At 56.4% G+C, this 19889-nt stretch overlaps 1 protein-coding gene across 1 annotated transcript; it reads left to right on the plus strand.

Annotated features, from left to right (window-relative positions):
- Nucleotides 1-128: 128 nt before the first annotated feature.
- On the plus strand, nt 129-18852 carry POMGNT1 (protein O-linked mannose N-acetylglucosaminyltransferase 1 (beta 1,2-)). The gene is made up of 22 exons (XM_049808534.1): nt 129-256; nt 1278-1472; nt 4611-4719; nt 5120-5235; nt 5538-5603; nt 6043-6156; nt 6815-6932; nt 7231-7329; nt 7851-7978; nt 8574-8644; nt 8938-9013; nt 10485-10568; nt 10701-10742; nt 10959-11017; nt 11567-11639; nt 11942-12070; nt 12401-12526; nt 12683-12747; nt 13129-13173; nt 13352-13487; nt 14000-14109; nt 14398-18852. The coding sequence occupies exons 2-22, from the start codon at nt 1362-1364 to the stop codon at nt 14498-14500; spliced, it is 1980 nt and encodes a 659-aa protein (XP_049664491.1). The 5' UTR covers nt 129-256; nt 1278-1361; the 3' UTR covers nt 14501-18852.
- The last annotated feature ends 1037 nt before the right edge of the window (nt 18853-19889 follow it).

Below are 19889 nucleotides of genomic sequence, written 5' to 3' on the forward strand. Positions count from 1 at the left end.
GCTTGCGGGGGATAGGGGCGGGGCGGGGCCGGGCCGGGCTCCGCACCAGCGAGGTCCGCCGGGGAGCGCAGAGCGGCGCTGGGGGTGGGGCGGGGCGGGGCTAGCGCTGGGCCCGCCCCCGCGGCGTCTCTGCGGCGCCGGAAGCGGCGCGATCCCGCTGGCGCTGAGGGTTCGCGGGGCGGCGGCGGCACCGCCGAGCCGGGCCCGGCCCTGCCCGGCCCCGGTCCGCCCCAGCCTCAGCCTCTCCGCGCGGACCGTGAGTAGCGCGGCCGGCACACACCCCTCCGGGCCGCACCTCTCCGCGGTCCCGAAGCGCCTGCCCCCCTCCCTCCTTCCCCCGTCCCCGCCGCTCTCCGGCAGGGCCGCCGCTCCTTGCCGCCTCCGTCCTTGGGCGCCTGGCTTCCTCCCCCACTCCCGGAGCGCCCGCGTCCCCTTCGCGACCCCTCCCCGCAGCCCTGGGTCCCCCAGCGCCTGGGTCCCCCAGCGATGCCCGCCCTCCTCCCTCCGGCATCGCCGCGGTCCCGTTGCCTTCCCCCCGCACACCCCTCCCGGGGGTCTGGGTACCCCAGTCCTCCTCTCTCCCCGCCCCGGGCAGCTGCTGTGGGGTCCCCACGCTGCCTGGCCCCGTTGGGGGGAGGGGGCTGTGCTTCAGCCAGGCCCCTGGCTCTGCCGGGCCTCCACATCCCACCCCAGGCCCAGTAGGTTGCGTGAGGAGCCTGGTCTCACCTGGGCACAGCTCTTCTGCCCCAGGGGTGCCGGGTTCTCCAGCAGGACTATGGCCCCGTGCACTGGTCCCCACATCTAGGCTAGCTGCATCCCCACTAGTGGGGATCATGCTGGTTCACAGCCCCGCTGCTGCAAGCGGGGAGGTTGCCTGCAGGCAGATAGAGCCAGTGATGGAACCTCCATAATGCCTGCTGGTCCGGGGCCTATCACCGGCTCGTGCTTCTTGGCTGCTTTTCTTTTCCAGAGCGTGGGAGTGGGCCCACTGCGCTGCAGCAGCCTCCCTAAGGGGTTGGCCTGGAGCAGAGGTCCTCACTGGCCCGTGGGTTCAGGGGCTTCCCATCGCCCTGCTTACAGTCCTGCAGCAATGCCTGGCCTCCTGGCTCACTCTCTGCAGGCCTGGGGGTGCTGGCAGGAGGGGAGGTTCCATGGGGCCTTTGCTTGTGGTACACGAGCGCCATTCATGGCTACTGCTTGTGCCAGGCCCCATCCTTGCTGGGGAGAGGGTTTAAAGGCACTCGCCTCCCTCACCTGCGCCCGTCCCATCCTGGCAGGGAGCCCCAATGGGCACGACAGTGGAGGAGCACGCGTCCTGACCCCTGCCCCACGCAGCTGCCCCCGTGCCAGCCCCTGTGACTATGGATGAGTGGAAACCCAACCCTGCCATCAAGCCCCACAAGAAGCGGAGCTGGTACCTTGCCTGGAAGTACAAGCTGATGAACCAGCGTGCGCTGCGGAAGCTGTGCCAGGTGAGTCACCCACAGGCCTGTGGTGGATTAGGAAGGATAATCTACAGGATTTATGAGCTTATGGAGCAGCTGCATGGATGGAAGTGGGTCTGCTGGCAGTCTGGGTGACCTGACGTGCTGGGGAAGCATAACTTGTCCCCCAGAAAGCTACCTCCAGTGTCTTTGTCCTCATGCGTGGAAGAGTCTGCCATGTCTAGCAGCTCCTTCTGGCTGCAGATTGACCTGTTGGGTGGCTATGGCAGGGGATACAATTATCCAGGTCTCCTTGGGAGGCTTTCAGCTAGAAACCTGACCGCTTCCTCCCCTCCTGGTTCTGGACCCATGCCGAGTGCAGCAGGGCTCAGCCTGCAGTGGGAAACCATCCTTTCCCTGTTTGGTTTGCAAACCCAGCCTAGTATAAGGCACAACAGGTGGACAGAGAAAATAGGGCTGGGTAACAGGATCTCATCCCCCAGAGGCAGCTGGTGTCTGGGAAGGCTGCGGGCCTGGTCACTTGTGCTGTAAAATGGCTAATCCTCGGTGGAGCTGGTGTCCTGGCGGGTGTCTGAGGGCATAAGGACAGGAAGGGTTTGGCTCCGTGGCAGTGAGCTGCAGAAAAGGGCTGTTCCCGAGACAAACAAAACTCATGAAATCTGGCAGTTGGTTGCTGTGGGAGGGAGTAGGGGAGGCTTTTGTATGTGCCTGGGAGGATGAAGGCTTTCAATGGCTCCCTGGGGAAGGAGACTGCTTGGTCCTCCGTCCCTTAAGATGCTCGGGGCTTGGGAATGGGCCTGGTCATTTAGGCAGGTGTTGCTCATCGTGCTGGGGGCAATGGGCTAGAGCCTGTCTGCTGTCACCTCCGTCCTTCATGGCACTGCTGTGGCTTAAAACACGGATGAAAATCATGCTTAAAATATGTAAGCTGGAGCTGCAGGTGTGGAGTAGCCAGGTCTATAGTAGCTGGGTCCCTGTTAACAGCTCTGACTAAGCCAGCCTTTCTATATCTGGCTGCTGGTCTTGCTTACTGCTGTCTTGTTTGCTTTGGTCACTGGGGCTGCTCCCCCATGTCTCCAGTACTGACCAGGGTAGAAGATCTGGGCAGGTTGGTAAGGTGGCCTTGCTGCTGGCCACCAGGCACAGGCTGCTCCTCACCATGCGCCCAAGCCTCTGTTCTTGCCTAATTAAAAGCTTTTTGTGCACAGATCCTGAAAGATGCTTATAGTCCTGAGTCAACAGCAAATCAACAAGCCAGAATGCCATAGTGACATTTATATCATCACATCTTATTGCTGGTTTTCCATCTTCCTCAGTTACTTGAACCTGTTTGTCTGCTTGGCAGAGATAGCAGCAACACGTAGCTTTGAGGCAGTAGCTGGCCAGGTAGGGCAGGGATCCTTTTAGTGCCTCTCACCAAGGGCAGGCCTGCGTCTGATCTCAACCCCATACCCAGACGTCAGAGAATCAAGGGTCCTAGAGCTGAAAAAGGCACAGATTTTTAGGAAGCAAGCTGTTGAGGGGCAAAGGAAGAGTCTCAAAACCACCCAAGACCTGTCTCAACATCCCCTTGTGGGTGGAACCAGACTATGAGCAGCCTGCACCAACCTCTCCCCTCCTCTCCCTTAGTTGCTGTGACATCTCTATGCTGAGTCTTGGGATGCTCTGGGGAGGTTAGTAGGACCCTGAGCTTGCATGGCTGAAACTGGAAACCATCTTGTACGTCTAAAGCATGGCTGGGCCAAGGGGCCAGAACTTTTGGGCCATGGGATGAACCTGTCAGCGGCACACAGCAGTCAGATTTGGGCCTCTGTTGTGGCTCTACTGTGAGCTGGATGGACCCTCCTGGCATGGAGCCTGATGGTGGAGCCCTGCAGCGGTGTTAGCTTTGGGGGGTAATAGCTTCTCAGGGCTTTGTGTTTTAAATCCAATGGCAAAGCCTTCCTTTGCTGTGTGATTGTCCAGGGCAGGTTTTGGGCTCCCTGCTAGAGCTGTTCCTCAGCCCTGGGGTAGGGCTGTAGCTACTGAGCAGGGACTTTGTCCCCGTGCAGAGCCCCATGGCCACCACATGCTGCTGTCACCTTTCCACCATGAAGAAGTACCTGGGCCCTGGGTTACAAAGTAAAGTAAAGACAAATTAGGTCAAGTAAAGACAAATTGCTTCAGCTGAGGTCTTGTCTTTCAATCCTGCATCTCAAGCCAGTATTGCAGCTCTAAGACCATCCTCTTGGCCATGGCCAGACTTGCAGCTGCTCTTGCAGCTTACACCTGCAGGTGGATTATTTCCCAACATGGAATATTTATGGTCCAAGGCTTCATGTGTTGCTCTGTCTCACAAAAGGCCCTTTTAGCGTGGAGTAGTTTCTGATTTACGCTGGGTCCAAATACCAGGAAAAAGACTGAAATTGAGGAAGAGAGGAGCAAAGATGCTTTTAAGTAAATACAGGTGCTTGTAGAAATGTTGTAGTCTTTTCTCCCTCCTCTTGATCTGGGAGCACCAAGGCCATGGTGAATGGTGATGCTCACATCAGGGGTTCCCAGGGACTGCTCCATAGCCCCTGGACCTTCCCATAGCCCTCTGTGTCATCATCCACGCAGGTTGCCTTGAAGTTTGCTGCAGACAGTAAGTCCGCAGGCAGTTCTCTGCAGCCTGTGGCACAGTGCAGTTTCCTGAAATCAGACCTCAGCTTCTTCCCTTTGCCTTGCTTTAGTCACGCAGCATCTCCTCTCACTCTGAATACCCTGAATACATCCTCTGTTTGCAGAGGGAGAGATGAGAGTAGTGGTGGTGCAGGTGAGGCAGAAGTTAAGGTTACCATGGGAGCTATATCTCTGAATTACCAAACTCTTTGCCTGCAGAGACCCTCAACCTTGATGCAATATTTTAACAGGAATCTTCCACAGATCTGGAAGCAGGTATACATTGGAAGTGGGTTAATTCTCATGTATCAAGAAGTCAGTGTTCTCCAGCTGATGAAAGCATTTCACCCTGTCACCTGTATTTCTTTCTCTTTGCCTTTCCCCAGAAGAAAACAGGGGAAATGACAGATGCTTATGATCCCTTGCAAGATCTCCTTTGGGTGTCCTGCAGCCTCTGCCAAGGGGGTGGACTGATCTTGGGGTTGTTACTTACAAATTGCTAACGCAAAGCATCCTGCGTTGCAGACGGGTGCTGTCCTCTTCCTGCTTGTGACTGTAATTGTGAACATCAAGCTGATCTTGGACACCAGAAGAGCTGCTTATGAGGAGGAAGAGGAGTCTGCACAGGACTATGGTGAGGGCAACATCTTGCTTTTCTTTGAAAGCAAGGAAACCAGAGGGAGGGAAGTAATTTCTTTAAGTCAGGGCAAACTTTTGATCAGCTACAGCATGAAAGACAGGTCTGTGCATGTGGGCTTAACAAAAATGAATAGAAAAGCGTGTTCCCATTCCTGGTCTGTCTAGTCAAGGCTTCAGCATGTTTGGCTGCAGAGGCCTATGTGGAGACATCTGGGGCCAAACCTGTTGCCATTTTGGATTTCCCTTACCGGCCATCCCTGTAGTTCTGACCCATGGCTTGTTGGGCTGGGATACCTGGGGGGCATGACCTTCTGGAGGCTTGGCTGGGCTAGTACTGAGCAGGAACAAGCCAGAGGTGCCTTGGCTGGTTGAGACTGGGCATTTCTCCCCTGTAGATGATGAGATGCTGAATGTGGAGGTCCCTAGGCACCCTGTCAGCAACAAGAAGGTCTTGGACGTTGAGGTGTACTCCAGCCGGTCGAAGGTCTATGTGGCTGTGGATGGGACGACGGTAAGTGACAGATGCTGGCAGTCCCTGTGAGCAGAGGATGGGTGGAGCTGAATGGGCAAAGCCTCAAGCATGAGAGCACTTCAGTGGCTGGCGAGAAGGTCAGGAGTGGATCCCTCTCCTGCCTACAGGACTCTGGAGGTGTTGTCCCACATTGTCTTCTACTCTTGCATCCATCACTGTCACAAGCAGAGCCAAAATGTCACAGGAGAAAGACTTGCTCCTTGTTTGGGGGCTCTGCTGTGCTGAATGGGCAGGGAATGAGAGGTCTTGGCATATGGTTCTCATTGCTTCTCTACTTGCAGGTCCTGGAAGATGAGGCTCGGGAGCAGGGAAGAGGGATCCATGTCATCGTCTTAAATCAGGCTACGGTAAAGCATCCCTATGTGTCTGCATTTGTCTTTCTTACTGGGCAGTGTTTGTCCTTGCTCTTTAACTGTTGGGTGCATGAGGCAAGGGGCAGCCAGGAGGGAAGTTCCCAAATGCTTGTTTGTCTGTAGTTTCCAGAGCACGACATGGTCACCCAGAGGGTTCCTTTAGTGTTTCTCTTGTGCTTGGCTAGCTGTCCTTGGGGAGCAGGCAGGAGAGGAGTTGTGAGGTTGTGTAATGCTGTCCCATGGGCGTCAGCGCACTTCATGTCGTGCGTGAAGGCCCAAGGGCCGAGCTTGCCTGGGGACTAACTCCTTGGCATACCAGAAAAGTAACTCATTGTGTTGCTCGTGGACTGAAGCTCCCAGGACAGATTTCCATAATTCTGCATGTCCTGGCCGTATAGCAGTTAAGATGCATCTGATGTTTGAATACCAACAGGGTCATGTGATGGCCAAGAGGGTCTTTGACACCTATTCTCCCCATGAAGATGAAGCCATGGTACTTTTCCTCAACATGGTTGCCCGGGGCCGGATCCTGATCTTCACCATTAAGGTATGTGACCTTAGTGTCAAAAGATCCTTGAGTCAGGATGCCCTAAAGCTCATCTGGACAGTTGCCTCCTGAATGTCATCAGGCATTCCCAGGGCTAAATGTCACATTGCCACTGGGCTATGCCTCCCTGGCTGGATCACCTCCCTTGTCCTCTCACTCCCACTTGTTACTACAGTTACTGCTGTGTGCCCAGCAAGGCAGGAGAGCAAAAAGCAGATGTGTCAGAGCCTGCAGCAATAAACAAGAGGTTGGGTGGAGAATGGACATAAGCAGATACAAGGATGTGGTGGGACCCTTCTGGGTCCCAGTTCCAGGCTTTAGGGGGAGCACTGTGGACTGTGTTGGCTCTGGGCTGCTGTGCGAGCAGCACTGTGCTGCTTCAAGGTTTTGGATTTAGGTGTGTTGCTGAACACATGGCCCTGCTCACGAACAATTTGGTCTCGAGGAAATGAGTCTGTGACTCCTCTGACTTCACTGTGGGTCATGGTGAAGCCACTGGCAGGTTTAGTGGCACAGAGACTAGGAACCTGTTCTTGAAGGTGTCTGGCTCAGCTAGTTTGGGTAGGAGTGGGCCCTGTACCTCTTTGGTATTGACAGGAGACTTTCCTTGTCTACATCGGGAGCCAGACCTCAACTGCAGGGTTGTGTTTTGTTCCAGGATGAAGGCTCCTTTCACCTCAAGGACACAGCCAAGAATGTCCTGAAAAGCCTGGGGAGCCAAGTTGCACCATTCCTGAGCTGGAGAGACATGTGGACATTTGTGGGGAAGAAAGGAGGTGAGTCTAACACAGGCCGGGGGAGGGTTCATGGCCCCTTTTTGGAGGAGCAGCCAGGTGAAGACAAACTCAGCTCATCCCCAACACACTGTATGAGCAGGGAGCGAGTCACAGAGAGCAGGCAACTCCATGCGGGCGAGGGAGGGGTTCGAGGCAGAGCATGTCCCTTCAGCAGCTCACCAGAGGCCAATGGGGAAAAGGTGCCAAGCTGCCACCCTGAGCTACAGCCCCTGGTCATGCCTTGATGCAGTGGGGATGGGTCCTTCCAGACAGTCCTGATCCTGTGTCCCTGCTCCAGGGGAAGTATACGGGGAGAAGCACGCAAAGTCGCCTGCCCTCTCGACATGGGGTGACCCTGTACTACTGAAGACAGAAGTTCATCTGACATCTGTGGAAGGTAAGAAGTAAGATCTGCTCTGTGGTGCCAGGTATCTCTGGGACATGTCTGCCTGCTGCTCTTGGTGGTTTTGAGTCAAAGCTGTGAGTCTGTTAGCAACATCCCAGGACGGATTTAAGGCTGTTTGAGATGGGGATGGTAACTTCTAAATGGGGCCAGCTTCCCTTCTTCCTGCTTCCATGGCAATTGCAGGCATGGTTGTTGAGAAGGGTGAGGATGGGGAAGTGGGGACGTGGTCTGGCCAGTTGTCATCTCTCCAAACCAGGCCTGGTCCAGTCTTTTCTGACTGTTGGCTTGAAGATGGCTCATTGCTGCTCACAGAGGCCATATGGTAGAGACAGCTTCTGAATGGCTCCTGTGGTTATATCTGGCATCCAGAAGTGTTGCTTGTTCGTAGTAATAAGGACTGACTTGATGATGGCTGAGCCCAGGGAGAGCTGTGCATGTGGCAGTGCAGCCTGGAGCATACAAGGTGAGGCCACGGGGATGAGCGGTCTGCTTTTTCTCCTTGGTGCCTCCAGATGCTGAGTGCCATTGGCCCGACACAGAGTTGAACCGCCGCCGGAAGAGGTTCTGCAGCAAAGTAGAAGGTTACGGCAGTGTCTGCAGCTGCAAAGATCCCACACCCATTGAGTTCAACCCTGATCCTGTGAGTGCAGGGGCAGAATATTAAGGGAAGGCTCCAGGAGAGAGGGCTGGGCTGGACCAGGTGTGTTTTCAGCTCAGATGCAGAGCCCTGTCTTTAAGCACCAGCTGGGTGGTGCAAACTGCCCCTGGGCAAGCTCTTAGCCCCAGCAAAGCTAAGGTGAATATGTGTGGTCAGGTCATGCTGGGGAAGGGGAGTTCTCTTGCCCTGTGTCTGCCCTGAGCTGCCAGGTTACCATGGCTCCAGGGACATCAGTGTAAGCTGCAGGGCCTGTATGTCTGGAGACAGAGCAGCCTTTGGGCTGTCCTTGGCACAGTGCTGAAGGGTTTGGGCAAACGTCTCTGGGTGGATGCGATTTGGGAGCTGGGTCTGAGGCAGGGTGACAGAGGGAAGCTGGCACCGTCTTCAGCAGTGCTGAATGGAGTCCTGGTTGGTCAGTGTGGTCCTGAGCTAAGGGGTAGGACTATGCAGCTCTGCTGTTTAACAGCGGGGCCGATCCCTACTCCTTGGATCCTGTTTTCATTGGCATAGAATCATAGAATCATTTAGGTTGACATGGCCTCCTCCAGCCCCACTTACACACATTGTTCTCTTCCAGCTCAAAGACAATAAAGTCTTTGATGTACCTGTAGCTGTTATTGCAGGGAACCGCCCCAACTACCTGTACAGGTAAGCACTTCCAGGGGACACGGCTTCTCTGCTGTGTGCCACAAGACCAGGCCCTCCCCTTCATCCTGCTGGCAGGATCCAGCCTCTTCCTGGGGTTGTATGAGCAATGTGGGCAGACCTGCTTGGACAGCTCCCGGGGTGCTTGACCATGGGAAAGGGAAGAGCCCAGGGGTAGCAGGTCCTATTCCCTAATCATGTGCACTTCCCCCATCCCAAGGGATCCATACCCCTCTACTGAATGGCTCGGGCCCACTGGGGCTGTGCTGCACTCAGGCCCCTCAATTTCTCCCCAGGATGCTGCGCTCCTTGCTGTCGGCTCAGGGTGTCAATCCACAGATGATCACAGTCTTCATCGATGGGTACTACGAGGTAAGAGCGCTCCCAGAGGTCCCTGTAGCCTGGTCCTTGGTCCCCCAGCTGAGAGTATATGGTGCGGCACAGTCCTTGGTGGGTGGCAGACTACGAGCACCTTCACCCTTCCTCTTCCTGTGGGTCACAGCTCCTCACCCGCTCCTATGCAAAGTCAGTCAGCTTAGCCAAGCCATGGATGTGGATAAAGCTTCCTTGGCCTTTACCAAAGCCTGGGGTTGATATTCCCATGTCAGAAAGGGGCTGGTGTGCTGGACTGAGGTGGTCATGCTGGGGTCTCCCCATCCCCTTTTCTCTCTTGATGAGTATCGCCCACCTTTTGAGCAGGGTCTGGGTGTAACACCGCCTGTCCAGCTCCCTCACAAGAAGCAAAACAAACCAGTCGAGCTGTGCCTGTCCAGCTCCACTCAGTAGGAGGTAAAGAGACCCAAAATGGTCTGTTTTCACAAGGCTCATGAAAGCCTGAGGCCAGATAGAGGAGAACTGGCCCTTTAGATGGCAAAGACCTTCCCCTCAGCTCACCCTTACAAAGCCCTGGAGGATTCCACTGCAAGCCCTGGCTCTCTGGCAGCAAGCTGTGCTCTGGAACAGGCATGTGGGATCTTAGTAGGTCTCAGGAGCTTGCTAGCCCTCATCTCTGCAGAAGCCCATGAGGTATTGTCTGGTTGCGTTGTGATGGAGACAGGGAGGGGAACAGGCTCATTTCCTTGCAGGCCTTTCCCACCACTGCCGGGTTGTGGGGCTGGGGGAGCTGGTTTGTTTACACAGACTTTTACTGCAGCACATAAGAATGGTTAAAGATAGCAGCATCTATTGCCATGGCAACTGGAGCAGCATCCCTCAGCTACGAGGGGGCAGCCTGGATGCTTGTGCTGCCATGGTTGATACCAGGGAAAGGGGGAATGGTTGGTGCAATGGGAGCTCCTTCTCTCTTTTGTGGCTAGGAGGTGGGATGGACAATAAGGGGATGGAGAAGGCCTTGGTGGGGCCTTCTTGGGGCAGAGATATGTCAACCCAAATATGGATTACTTCTGACTCCAGTGCAGATGCGCTTGGTCAGAGAGGTCCCTTTCTTGGCAACTGTGAGAGAAAATGAAGTTGATCGTGATCTTGACAGCTAGTAGGTGTTCCTGGCTGTACCTGTTTTCTTTCTGCACCGTCAATGGCTGACTGGGAATTTGGGGCCTCTCAGTTATTCTTCGATACAACTTTGGGTCTGCAAACTAGCAGGGCTAACAGAAACTTACAGTGGTACTTATGGGCTGAAGGGCCAAGAGGGTTTGGCGAGTTCCTTGTTGCAGGGTTTATAGCACAGCATCATTTTGAGCCTCGCTTGCCCCCAAGAGGACAACCACGTGCAGGGGATCCCACAGGCATATTCTTGTTGTCCCAAGGAGCTGACGCTGGCAGAGGATGGGGAGAATGTATTCAGACCCGCGCATTTGGTGAGCTTTGTACCTTTCCATTGCAGGAGCCGATGGATGTCGTGGAACTGTTTGGCCTCTCAGGAATCCAGCACACTCCTATCAGCATTAAAAATGCCAGAGTTTCCCAGGTGAGAGACCTTTCCCAAATCCTGGGAGAGTTATTTCCTGGGACCTGGGATAGCATTCGAGGGAGGCAGGCTTAGCCCCATATCTGTGGCAGTCTGATGCTAACACAGGCAACGATCTGTCTTTTCTTGTAGCACTACAAAGCCAGTCTGACTGCAACCTTCAACCTGTTCCCGGTGAGTGAGACCTCTGCCTGCACCCTATCTAGCTGCTTGCCCATGGGAGCAAGACAGTGCAGGGTTTTCCTGGGAGAGTGGCATCTGTGACCCCCATCTCGCAGGAGCTGGAATCCTCTGGGGCAGGGAACAGCACAGGCAGGGAGGGGATGCTGCTTGGTTCCTCTGCTCTGTCCTGTTCCTCTCCATCCTTCTGACATTTTCTTTGCCCTACAGGATGCTAAATTCGCCGTGGTTCTGGAGGAAGACCTTGACATTTCTGTTGACTTCTTCAGGTAAAGCTGTGGGTCCCTGTTTGGGTGGGGCATTTCCTTGAAGCTCTCTGGCTCCTCAGGAGAGAGGCCAGATCCCTGCCATGCTGTAGCTCACCTATCCGAGGCTGAGCAGTGCCCAGGCAACAGCCATAACTGAGCTCTGCTTGCAGAGAGTCTCGAGTCCACCGTCCTGGCACTCAGTGCAGGGTGACTTTGAGGTCTGGGATCTCTTCTTGGTTTGCTTTTTGGAGACACTGATCCATTCTGTACACACATGGTTGGGGCTGCCCCATAACAAGAGGACAGGAACAGTGTCTTAACAGGGCTCCTGTTTCTTCTTAAGGAGGAGAGACTGATGGAGCAGGAGGCAATGTTGTTGCCTCCCCATGGTGAAATGCAGCTTAGCTTGTTTGGGTGTTCTCCCCTGATCTCACACCAGCATCAGCTATCTCAGCCCAAGTGATGGGTTACACAGTCCCAGCAGTTGGGGTGGCTCCCTTGGTGGAGAATTTGCTTTGGTTTGTATGGGAGAAGGAAGTTTGACCAGGGACTGGGCAACTCTTTCCTCAGCTTTCTGAGCCAGTCGATACACCTTTTGGAGGAGGATGAGAGCCTGTACTGCATCTCAGCTTGGAACGACCAGGTGGGTCAGGGAAGGATGGTGGAGCAGGGACACCTCTGCCCTGTGTTCCCATGTCAGGCTGGGGTCCAAGTTCCATCTTTAAAGCAGGGTGTCCGCCCCACTATCATTCTAAGTGTGTCTGTCTCCTCAGCCCTCGACTGTTCAGAAGTGCCCCTGCAAATCACCGTCCTGTCCCTGCTGTGTGCTTCCCAGTGGCTGTCCCCTGCTCCCCAAGCTGAAAGCCTCAACTGAGCAAGACGCCTCCTTTTTTTGGTGGGGTAGGGGTGCGTTCAGGGTGCTTAATGCTCCCTATAACATCACAGGGCTATGAGCACACAGCTGAGGACCCCTCGCTCCTGTACCGTGTGGAGACCATGCCAGGCCTGGGCTGGGTGCTCCGGAAGAGTCTGTACAAGGACGAGCTGGAGCCAAAGTGGCCAACCCCTGAGAAGGTGAGTACCCTAGAGGGAGCCTGTATTTTGCACCCTCATCTCTGCTCATCAGCAGTCCCTGATCGTCACCTACTGCCTGTGGGTACAGCTCTTGGAGAGGCCTTGGCTCTCCCTGAGCTTCTACTGGGAAGGATGCCCAAGCAGAATGTGTTTGGGACAGACAGTAACTTAAGGACCACGTAACCAGCCACAGAGCTGGCTGGAACAGCCCAGGCAGGCTGGGGCCAAAGGAGCTAGAGATGGTGTGGGCAGCCAGAAGGGTCCCTGGATGGCCACACTACCAAATCATGTCCCCAAATGTAAGTGTGAGTGGCATTTTCCCCTCCACAGCTCTGGGACTGGGACATGTGGATGCGGATGCCCGAGCAGCGGAAGGGCCGGGAGTGCATCATCCCTGACATCTCACGCTCCTACCACTTTGGCATCGTGGGGCTCAACATGAACGGCTACTTTCACGTGAGTGACCCCTCTGAGCCCCCAAGCCCTGTCCTGGTGCTGACCTCTGACTCGGCCACCTTTCCATGGTAGCAGGAATGCTTGAGGTGACCTCCAAGTACTGCTGACTCCTGACTGAACCCCGTTTTCCTTCCCTCCCCTCTCTCTTCCTCCCAGGAAGCCTATTTCAAGAAGCACAAGTTCAACACAGTTCCGAATGTCCAGCTTAAAAATGTGGAGAGGTGAGTGCTGGTCAGAATGAGATCCAGATGAAACAGTTGCTTGACCCAGCTCTTGTCCCCTTGTGCTGGGGACATCTCCCTTCCTTCTGGAACAACAGCCTTAACCTCCAGCCCCAGCACACTGGCCTCTGCTGGGGAATCCTTGCAGTGGTTTTTGTGAGGTTGGGTTCAGCTACCCGGTGCTCCTGGTGGAAATGTTGAAGGGCTGTGGTTTTGCTGCCGCATCCTCCAGGATCCGTGGCAGTCCCTGCTCTCCCTTCATTGGGTCCAACCTGCCTTTTAGTGTTGGGCAGTCTTAAGCTTGGATCATCTTGGGATGTTCCCTGCTTATCGAACTGTCTGACTCTGCCCTAATTTCTGTGTTCGGTCTTCTTCCAACAGCTTGAGGAAGGATGCCTATGAGACTGAAATTCATCGACTCCTGGGGTAAGTGCCTGCAGAAAGGTTGGGAGACCATGGGGCACACTGGGTGAACCAACCAGTACAGAAGAAAGGGTGGAGGTGGCCCTGGCAGCTGCAGCCACCACTTGCCTGTCTGAAGTACTCTGCCATGGGAATAGGAAGGATGTGGGGTCTCCTCTCACTCCCTGTTCTGTTTCCACAGTGAGGCTGAGGTCTTGGACCACAGCAAGAACCCCTGTGAGGACTCCTTCGTGCCTGACACGGAGGGCAGGGTCTACGTCATGTTCATCAGGATGGAGCAGGAAGCAGATTTCGCCACCTGGACTCAGCTTGCCAAGGTGAGGCCCCTGACACGGCCTGTCCTCACCCCTGCACTGATCTCTGCGTCACTGGGAAACATCTGGCTGTTGGGTTTGGGTTTGGCCATGGCATAGATGCAGCTCAGCAAATGAATTCTTGCTGTCCTTGGGTGATGTTAAAGCTCTTGGTGTTTACAGAAGGCACTGGGTCATCTAGGGCAGACGCTTGGCTCAGTGGAGAAGATAAGTCTTATGACCTCCCTGGGTGGGAGCCCAGGGCCTGAGCTTGTCTGGTAGTTTCTATCGCTCACCTGGAGGTGATGATCAAACCCCCTGTCCTGAGGCAGGAATGGGAACAGGTTGCCCCTCTCCTCTTACTGATGGTGACTGGAGGGGTGGTTCCCTGTGCCCCCCCCCAGTCAAGGGGTGCAGCCCTCTCTGCTGTGTCTTGGTGAGTGCAGGGGTGGTGGCTCTTCCCTTGCCAGGGGATACCTGGTCCTGGTGTCTGTCCCCAGGCTCTGATGCCTCTTCCTCCCTCCTCACCATCCTAGTGCCTCCACATCTGGGACCTGGATGTCCGTGGGAATCACAAGGGGCTGTGGCGGCTCTTCCGCAAGAAGAACCACTTCCTTGTGGTGGGCGTCCCTGCCTCCCCCTACTCGTGAGTATCAGGGCACAGCAAACTAGGTAATCCCCCCATCCTCATGGCACTGTCCCCTGCCTGGCACACTGCATCATCCATTTCTGTCCCAGCCCCATCCTGGTGCATACCACCCCTCCTGCCCTTCTTAATCAGTGTGGTGGGAGGGGGACAGGATACATGCCCAGGTCTGGTGGATGCCGCAGTGGGAAGGAGGTCATGCCAGGAAAGCCAGGCAGTGCGGTAGGAGTTGAGGTCCTGAGGGGGATCACCACTCCTGCCGCTCCCATCCAGCCTCCTCACCTGCAGGTCCAAGAAGCCCTCATCGGTGACACCAATCTACATGGAGCCCCCTGCCAAGGAGGAGGGGGCAGTGGCAGTGCCAGCGGTTGCTGCAGCAGAGCAGACGTGAGACTGGCAGCTGGGAAGCGAAGGGGACCGGGGGAAGACGGAGACCCCCATGGTGCAGAGGCAGAGTTGGCAGCAGCTCTCGGAGGCTGGTGACTGGACACGGACTTCCGTTTCAGGCTGCAAAATGAGATCTCGGGCTCCCTCCAGCCCCCTGTTGTGGTCTCCCTTGCACGGGACAGGGTCCTTCCCTGTAGATATGCCGCCCCTCCATCCCAGGAACTTTTTTTTTTTTTTTTTAACACAGACTCTTTACTAACGCTGCTCCTTTTGCCCCCTGGCTGGGCAAGGCTGGAGGAAGGAGGTGCTCAACTAGGGGCTAGAGGGGGCCTTGAGAAACACCTTTGCTTCCCTTTTTGGCCCCCAAGTCCTGAGAAGGCAGCATGCTTGTGTGCAAGTGCTGCAACCTACCAGCTGGGTGTTATTTATTAACTCTTGCCTGGCTGGCTCTGGTGCCCAGTGGTGAACATGGTGGTGAAGGGGGGATCTTCCAGCATCTCTTCTATCTCCTGCACGATGGATGCACCTTGAAGACCGTATGCTGGGTTGGACATCTCCCCGCACACTGGTTTCGCTGCTTGGGCTGCGGTGACTGGTGCAGCCCAGCTCACAGGCAAAAGGGAATCCTGAAGAGAAGCTGAACTTGCTGTCGACACGTAAGGGACACCCTATACCCAGCACGAGGGTGGTCAGGTGCCCCTTTCCTTTCTCCAGTTATGGGAGCTGGAGATGACTCTAGATGGAAGCGGACCAGGCTGTGAGCTGTGGCTCAGACTGTCCTCACCCACCTTCTCTGTGGGGAGAAGCCCTGCCCCACCGAGTTGTGGGAGAGGGGGTGAAAGTGCCTTGCAGAGCGAGATAGGAGCAGCCAGCTGGCATAATCCTGGCTGCAGGGGCAGGATGGACCGGGGTCCTCTGGAACGAGGGATGCTGCACTCTGGTGTGGTCCTTGCCTGTGGTACTTGTAGCCTGTCTCTCCCTCTTCCCTGGCCAGATACCCCCAGCTTTTGCTGAAGGCGGAGGGGGTTTCTTCTCCTGAATCTACACCCTTACTGCGGTACGTTGGTAGCAGGGAAGCTGTGAGCTGAGCCAGGATGGGTAGCCTGGCTCTCCTGCTGTGGTACACTCCTCATGCAGAGGGAGAGGGAGGGGATCCCTGTCCCCTCTCCTGTGCCTTAGGAAGGACCTGAGGGCCCCCTCCCACCCCCAGCCGCTTGGTACTAATGTGTCCCCCCACACCCCCCACTGGGGGCAGTCCTGGTCCCCTTGCTCAGTACACCTCCCTGTCTCATCCATGCAGCAAGAGATCTATTCCCTCTGTCCAGGTCCCCCAGCCTCAGGCAGGGATCCTATGCTCTGGCTTGCCCTTGGGAGGAGGATTTGCTGCTCAGCCCTTTCCCTGTGGCCACAGGGGCTCTTCCCCTTCATTTTCTCACTGTGAACTGAGCGTCGGGGTCTACACTACACTAACTTATTTATTTATTGCTTGTGGGAAGGGGAGGATAGCAGGAAAGCAGTGTGGAGAGCTAGCAGCCCCCAGCCTGTGCAGGGGCACTCATGCGAGATGTGTCTTGTCTCTCTCTGGCTCCATTCTCTGTTCCCCTCCTTCCTCCCTTGCCCAGCATAGGAATGAATAGTTGTGAACCTGGGAAATATACTCCTCTCTGGCCAAAACGAGCCCTGTGTGGACACAGCGCAGCTCTAGTGTGACTGCAGGGATTCTGACCCTCGCAGTCCCTTGCGCACCCATCCCAGCAGCTGGGATGGGACAGATGCAGGAGGGGAACAAGAGGGTGCAGGGCAGAACCCTCGAGACTGCGGTACCGGGCTTGGGTTCAACCCTGCCCTCCTCTGCCACCCCAGCGCTGCCCTTTGCTGGGACTCTGCTCTGGCAGCTAGTGGGCAGGCAGCCTCTCTGTGCTGACCCTCGGGATAAAGCAGGTCCTTTAATGGTGTTGGGAAAGGGACTTGCCTTCTTCCCAGGGAAAACAGCTTACTTCCCATACCCTGCTTTGGAAAAACTTCCACAGCTCTCTGCCGTGATGCCCTTTCCTTGGCATCTCTGTTCCCAAGGCCCAGTTTCCCTGAAACTAAATGCGCCCCCTTTCCCTCCTTCTCTGACAGGGCTCAGGCTTGGCTTCCTCCTAGCTCCTTCTGGAGCTGAGGAAAGTGGTCCTACGGATAGGGAATGGCTAAATGTGAGTTCCTCTCTCCTCTGCTGCCCACCCTTGCAGCGACCAGGGGGCTGTGGCTCCCTGCTGTCGGCGACAGCAGGACTTGACTGGTGGGCTTCAAGCTCCCCCTTCTCCGCACACCATGATGGGCTCGCTGGGTGCTATTCTCTGTCCCTCCCCATTCCTCCAGCAAGGCTCCGGCGTGGCGGCCGTGGTAGGGCTGGGTGTGTGGACATCCCCAGGGCTTGCCGCTTTCTGAATTGAATTATTTTTTCAAGAGTAAACATTGCAAAGCTGTTGAGCCTTGTGTGTTTCATAGCTGGCATCGTGTGGCCCAGGGCTGGGGTCCCTGGCTCTGGCCACCTGCCTGGAAAGGACAGACTCCTGTCCTCTGGTGTCTCGCTCTGTCTTGTGTGCTGCAGGGCTAGCCGTGGGCTAACAGTGGCCCTGGGCCCCTGCCCTGTGGCTCCTGTGCCAGCAGAGGTCCTCCAAGCCATACTGGGCCGTGCGGTGCCAGAGCAGCTGGCACAGGTTTGCGAGCTGTTTCCTCTTCGAGCTTTATCACTTTTATCTTCAGTTCAGCAACCGATGGAAACTCTGAGCAGCTGCCTGAGGCCTCTTGCTTGGCGTAACCAGCCCTCATGCTCCCCCTGGCACCTCCAGCTGCAGTCCTGTGAGAAATACAGACTTGCGGCCCTCGGTTCCTGGCTTGTTGTCCCCTTGGGGGTCAGCAGGGTGAAGCGGCTGCTCGTCCTGGAGTGGGGGCGGCAAGCAGCCAGCCCCGGCACTTGCACCCCACTGTCCAGCAGTCTGAGCCCCAGGGGGCCGGGCTGCATTTCTAGCCTCTCTGGTGGATTTGGATTTCTTTCTTTTGAGGGAAATGGGGTCTTGGAATAAGGACCCACTGCCCAAGGTCACAGCAGAAGGAAGGGATGTTGTAGCTGGAGGGGGCTGGGCCCCTGCCATCAACCAGCTGCGGCTGGAGCTGAGACCTGACAATTCGGGTCACGCCAGCCCCCTGCACTGCTCCTGAGCTGTTCAGCCCCTGCCTGGTTGTGGCTGGGGATGGCAAAGCAAAAGCAGGGGCTGCAGGAGGGACCTCCAGCAAAACCACCTCTGCAGCCCAGCAGCCTTTGCTCTTCCCCATGGAGGTGGATGCAGGCAGGGATGAACCGAAGCCAAGTGAGGAGCAGGCTTGGTCTTGCTGTGAGAAAAAATAGCTCCAGAGCCTCTGGGTCAACCCTGTGTGGGTGACTTTTGCAGGAAGCCCAAGAGATCTCTCCAAATTTCTGCCCCCATAGGGCAGGGAGCCCTGGGAGGGCTGGCGGTGCACCTGTTTCTGGGGCAGGGACCTCAGACCCCAAACAAAACCGCAAGGGGAGAGCGTTGGCCACTGGCACAGACTGGCTGCAACCCGCTCCCCTGCCTGATCTTGCAGTCGGGCTGAGCTTCTTCCTAGGCAGCTGCCACCCACTCCCTGGGACGAGGCAGAGCTTTCAGGAGGGACACCCCCCCTGCCAGAGACTTTTCGCCCAGCCCCAGGGGCTTTGCTTGGAGGTGCTGGAGCAGGCTCTCACCTGGCAGCCTCCCCGTCTGCATCTGCCTCCTGCTGAGGCCAAACCCTGCGGTGCTGAGCCCCTGCCAAGGCGCTGCGGACGAGGGTTGGATCCGGCTGCTGGGACTGAACCCCATGGGCAGAGCCTGCAGGATGATGTGGGCTCAGGTTTGAGACCCGCCACATTGTGCCCACGTCGAAAAGCCAGTGTTTGTGAACTGCTGCGTTTGTAGGAGCGTCCCCTCTTGGAGGGATGATGCTAAAAGCAGGTTAACCAACCCCCTTGAAGGGGAGCACATGGGCCAGGCCGATGGAAAGCTTCGGCTCATCGCCCCCGGGTGATGGCGATGCCAAGGTTCACGCCTGAAAGGGCTCAGTCCTGGGGACCTTGTTAGAGGAGCCGGGTCGCTCTCCATCCTGCCCTTTCTCGGGGTCCCTCTCACCTCCTGGATCAGCCCGCAGGTGCTGGAGCATCCCTGGGTGACTGGGAGCTGGCCGGGCAACTGGACCATCGCCTGCCCTCCCTGGGAAGCCCAACCTGCTGGCTCCCACGGCTCAGCACCATGTGGCACCAGCTTTAGCGCGTGCTGCCCAGGTTGCCAGTTCCCAGGTCTCGCCCAGCCCTGCGCAGCCCCCCCGCAGCCCGGCCTCCCTGGCTTTGTGCAGCCGTACAAAGGAGAACCTGTCCGGGCTGCTCCGCGTCCCAGGAGCTGGCTGATAATTAAACAAAAGCAAAATAGCCTTGGCATGAAACTTGACCTTTCCGGAGCTAGGTGGGGGAAGGGGAATTTTGCATAATTTCTGGTGGTGGTTATCTTTATGCGTTATGCTTTTTTGGCGGGGATCTCTCTGCCAGGGGAGCGGAGGGTCCCCATGCTCCGATGATGGGCTGGAATGTGGGAGACAACCTCCAGGCTGACCCTTCCCTGTAGCACATCAGTCCTTCTGTGCCCCACAGATGGAGGGAAGCAGTCTCCAGCTGGCGTCCTTCAGGATAACAGACATGGTCCTCTGGGATGGAGGGATGCCAGTGCCTAGGGCGTGCTGGGCCTGTCCCCATCCCTGCCTGGGAGGGAGGCGGTGACGCTGCACCCAAGCCACCTGCATCCCAGCTGAGGGAGCCGATTCCCAATTTTCAGCACCCTCTGCTTTATAAAGAGCCCAAACCGCTCCCAGGAAGGGGCTCTGCTTGGCTTCTCCCCATGGTCCCAGCTGCAGGGGGTCCCTCCCCTGCGCCCAGCCCATTCCCATCCCCATCCCCTGCTGCGCCTCCCAGCGTGGGGCTGCCACCTCCTGTGCCTACACCCAACAAAGCCCGGCGGCAAATTAATCTTCAACTTCGTACCTGGGATTGTTGCTGTGATGGTTATTACGCTGTGTCCTGCCTGGCACTGCATTAATGATTAACAACCAAGGTTCCATGTTGGCTCCTGCCTGCTGCTTTTTGAATAGCTCTTCCATCGCCTCTTCTGATATCCCGACAAATAACCAGGGCACGGAGCTGCCCAGAAAGCACCCTTGGGGCTGGGTGGGCACCCAGGATGGTTTATCTCTGGGACAGGGAGGAAGAGAAGCCAGGGAGGAAGGCTGTGCTGGGGAAAGGGTGCATTGCCTCACTTCTTCCCCTGGGCCAGCCCATGTCCTTTGAGGATGTCCTCTCCTCC

This window comes from Accipiter gentilis, chromosome 8 (assembly GCF_929443795.1).
Source record: "Accipiter gentilis chromosome 8, bAccGen1.1, whole genome shotgun sequence".
Taxonomy (NCBI): Eukaryota; Metazoa; Chordata; class Aves; order Accipitriformes; family Accipitridae; genus Astur; species Astur gentilis.

Bases quoted from the DNA above. Each gene is read 5' to 3' on its own strand.
- POMGNT1 (XM_049808534.1), top strand. From the start codon at position 1,362: ATGGATGAGTGGAAACCCAACCCTGCCATCAAGCCCCACAAGAAGCGG. The intron at 4,720-5,119 runs GTGAGGGCAACA...TCTCCCCTGTAG, and splicing joins GGAGTCTGCACAGGACTATG to ATGATGAGATGCTGAATGTG. The intron at 6,157-6,814 runs GTATGTGACCTT...GTTTTGTTCCAG, and splicing joins TCCTGATCTTCACCATTAAG to GATGAAGGCTCCTTTCACCT.